The sequence below is a fragment of the Monopterus albus genome, unplaced genomic scaffold (assembly GCF_001952655.1).
Source record: "Monopterus albus unplaced genomic scaffold, M_albus_1.0 scaffold40.1, whole genome shotgun sequence".
Classification (NCBI taxonomy): Eukaryota; Metazoa; Chordata; class Actinopteri; order Synbranchiformes; family Synbranchidae; genus Monopterus; species Monopterus albus.
The window spans coordinates 3489321-3493563 of record NW_018127920.1 but is presented as its reverse complement, the minus strand read 5'-3'; the positions used below and the strand labels follow the sequence as shown (position 1 = coordinate 3493563).

The 4243-nt window shown below is 44.0% G+C and overlaps 1 protein-coding gene across 1 annotated transcript in view; it reads left to right on the top strand.

The window, feature by feature from the left end:
• The window catches only part of zfr (zinc finger RNA binding protein), a 62063-nt gene that overhangs the window by 13422 nt on the left and 44398 nt on the right, over positions 1–4243 (top strand). The window contains exon 3 of the mRNA XM_020599179.1: positions 4137–4243. This exon is cut by the window's right edge and continues 167 nt beyond it. Coding sequence (XP_020454835.1) covers positions 4137–4243 — 107 coding nt within the window. The remainder of the gene's footprint in view (positions 1–4136) is intronic.

The following is a 4243-nucleotide window of genomic DNA, read 5'->3' as shown; positions in this document are numbered from 1 at the left end:
ACGCCAACATATGGCGGCTAAGCTGGGGAGCTATGAGCAAGCCCACATAGTAAGAATCAGTTTATTTTATTTAAAAATGAGTCAGTGCTTTCTTTAGCTAACTTTGGCTGCACTCCTTATTTAGCTACTTCTGACCAAGAACATTTTTGTTGCACAGGGGTGTGTGCCATATACTCTACAACAACACAATTGGAGTAATGGGTATCATGCTACATGCATTGTACAAAATAATATTGGAAAATGAAAGGTCCAGCAACACCCGCAGTGTTTTGAGTAACTTTAATGAGACGGCATTGTCCCTTTGTCAGGGTCTCTTAAAGGCACACAAAGTTCTATAAATAATCCTTTTCCCCACCACTCGGGTTCAGATCGGGGGGGTCGTTCCCCCCAATCGCGCCCCTCCAGGTGTCACTGTCGCAAGAGGTGGGATACAACCTGTACTGGTTGCCAGTCTTTCACATTGAGACACATTCCTACAGACAATTTAGTCACCAGTCAACCTAAGCTACATGTCTTTGAACTCTGGGAGGAAGCCAGAGTACCTGGAGAGAACCCACGCAGGCACAGGTAGAACATGCAAACTCCGCATGGAACTGTCATGCTGTGAGGCACAGAGGTAACCACTGTGTTGTGGTGCCACCCGATATATATTGTACAAATAGTTAAACACCTAATCACATACAAACTCCTACATGTTGGTCAATAAAAAGAAAAATGCACATATCAAATTGACAGTGGAGTACTAGGTGTGTCTAATACTTGACACAGGTGACACCATGGTTGATTGTGTAAGAAAATGCAGACTCAGCTCTCCAGCAGTTGTCCAGCAATTCAACCAATCCACCAAACGCCATGGCCCTCCCCAGCCACAACAAAAACTAAAGAGATGACTGTTACTCATGGGCTCCAATTGTGCACCCTATAGGTTTTCATTGCATCTTGCACATTTATGTTTGATATTTCCTCTTTTTCATGTGCTGCATTTTGACTTTAATTTTATTTTTTTGTAGTTTTTATATACTTGTACATGTGGCAGAGCCGTTCCTGGTAGGCTAGTGGTTAAGGCGCAGTGCTCTCGCCGCTGCGGCCCAGGTTCGAATCGGGATTGCGTCAGAAAGGGCATCCGGCGTAAAACGCGTGCCAACTGTCAACATGCGAGTCATCAGTGTGACAATTCGCTGTGGCAACCCCTAAACGGAAAAAGCTGAAAGTGACTTTCATAAGCATACATGTGGCAGTACTTTGGGATTATGTACAGCAGTTGAAGTATATTTATGATTTACAGTTTATTGCATTGAGGGCTCTTGTCCTGGTTTATAGGTGGATTAAATGAAGATGAGCAGGACCACACCTCTCACACACACACACACACACACACGCCTTTTCTTGTCACTTGTCTACAAATAACCGGCTACCGTGTGGTTTTATTTTTGTAAACCTGCCTGCCCTCCTTGTATCCTTGTCTGCGTGGATTTTCTGGAAGCCTTCTCCCAAGATGCCCTAAGTCACCAAGCAGCATCTGTTTGAGTCACACAAACTCATGTCACCCACATCAACATCAATTATAAGGAGTGGTCCTGACTAGTGAACTGTTCAGAGTGATGGCATAGGGGAAGAAACTGTCCTTGTGTCTGGTTGTTTTGGCGTACAGTGTCCTGTACTGCCATCCAGAGGGAAGGTTTGTGTCCAAAATATGAGGGGTCTGCAGAAATCTTCTCTGCCTTTGTTTTAACGTGTGAGGTGTACGGGCCCTCCGCGGGGGGGCGGCTAAGATTATTCTTTTTTGCAGCCCACTGTTACGTTGATGTTCAAATGTATCTGCCACTGAGGGGTTTGGACTTAGTCTCGGTTACACCATTATTGTCTTGTTTTGGTGAGGTGAAGAATTGGATGTCTCTAAATCTTTTAAAATTAAATGATGCTAAGACTGAGGTGGTAGTGCTTAGCCCGAGCAACGTTAGTGAGCTCCCCCTAATGGACTTGGGCTGTTTGATGCAGTATGTGCAGCCAATTGTTACTAGCCTAGGGGTCAAAGTTGACTCGGGTCTTAAGTTGGAAAGCCAAGTAAGTGTGGTGGTAAAAGCAAGTTTTTTTTTTGTTTTTTTTGTTTTTTTTTTCCCACCTACGACGGCAGGCAAAAATAACCATTTCTTCCAAGGAAACACTTTGAGACAGCAATACATGCATTTATAACATCTCGCTTAGATTACTGTAACTCGCTTTATTTTGGGATTAATCAGAGGTCTCTTGATCGTTTACAAAAGATTCAGAATGCGGCTGCTCGACTGCTGGTTGGGGGGGGAAAAAGGGAGCATATAACGCCCGTTTTGGCTTCTCTGCACTGGTTACCAGTGCATCTTAGAATTCATTTTAAGATTATTTTATTTGTATATAAGGCTGTGAATGGACAGGCACCACCTTACGTGTCAGAGCTACTGCACCCCTATTGTCCTTTGCAGCACCTCAGATCAGCTGATCAGCTGCTCTTGGAGGTTCCGCAAACGAGGCGAAGACTTAGGGGGGACAGAGCGTTTGCGGTGGGGGCCCCTAAACTGTGGAATGCATTGCCTCTGCACATTAGGCAGGCCTCATCACTGGACGCTTTTAAAGTCTATTTAAAAACTTATTTTTATTGTCAGGCACTTGGAAGTCCACTTTTATCCATGGGCGTTTGAGGCGGTGTCATGTTGGGGTACCTTGTTTTCAACTTCAATATGTCTATTATTACCAGGCAGAATTTCTGTTAATGCTGTATGTGGGGGTTGTTGTAAGGGGATGTTGGTAATTTGTTTTGTTTATTGTTATTATGTTATTGCCGGTGTATTTTATTGTCTTTTTTCTATATGTTTTGATTTTAATACGGCTGTGATGTGTCACTGTGTTAAGCACTTTGGGCAGCTATGGCTGGGATAAATGTGCTATGTTGATGATGATGATGATATGTAGTATTACCAGTAAAGACGTCTCGCTCTTGAGTTGTTTGAACTACAGAGAAGCACTCGGTTCACACTAATTATTCATTGGTTTTTTTTGTCTTAATCTTCAGACAACAGTGGACTTATCGGAATTATTGTTAGTTGGAGACAGCTGATATGACCCCTTTAGCCAGAAACTGACGGTCACCATAAGCTGTTAACCTGAATGAGTTCCACACTGAGCTTTGCTGACAGAACTGTTGTGTGGTGGTGATGAGTGCACTCGGACGGAGACTGTGTTAAATGGTAAATGGACTGTATTTATATAGCGCATATTTCACAGTGTGTTACACTGGCCAAAGCGCTTTACAGGAGATCATACACCATTCACCCATTCACACACACATTCACACACTGATGACAAGAGGCTGCCACACACTGGCACCAGTGGAACCGCCGGGAACAATTTGGGGTTCAGTGTCTTGCTCAGGGACACTTAGACATGCGGGGAGACCGGGAGTCAAACTACCAACTTGCTGGTCAGAAGACTGCCCTACCTCGTAAGCCACAGCCACCCTCCGTTGTCTCCGTCCAGGTCCAGTTGTAGTACATAGTGTAGTTAATTAATCCGCGTATACATTCATTAACACCCCCCACCCCACCCCTCAAAAAAATGGCACCTAAGCTGGGGAAATCTGTTCATCTGAAAACAGCCTTTAGCATCTGACATGATCTGTGTGCGCCAACTTGAAAAATGATAGTCCTGGCTGCGTTCACTGTGAATGGCTGTTTATTAATGAGTGAAACATTGTGGTAACCTACTACCGATACTCAACATTTTTATGAAGTCCAGAACAACAAAGGCAGCACAGGGCTGTATAATGATATAGAAACTATAAATAGCTCTCATTTGGCTTTTCTTGATTGATTTTTCAATCAGTTCTGGTAAGGTGAGGGAAAATAATATATTTACCCAAGTAATCCCCCCCCCCCAACCACCACCTGTTGCTCCAGTATGTCACAAGTGATAGAATTAAAGACTAGACTATAACTTCATATCACTGCTATAACCTGTATTTGTCCTCCTTTGTTACCTGTGGACCACTTTTGATACATAGAACAGAGGATGTTATTACCCAAATACAAACATAACACCAATAAGCTGCGCCTGACCAGCTAACTTTAACATTTCTTTTTTTTTTTTGTGTGTTGTCCTACCAGTCAGCAGCCTGCTGCCGGGGTAGCATACACACATCCCACCACAGTGGCCAGTTACACAGTTCATCAAGCACCTGTGGCAGCCACCACCCGGGCCGGCGCCCACGACC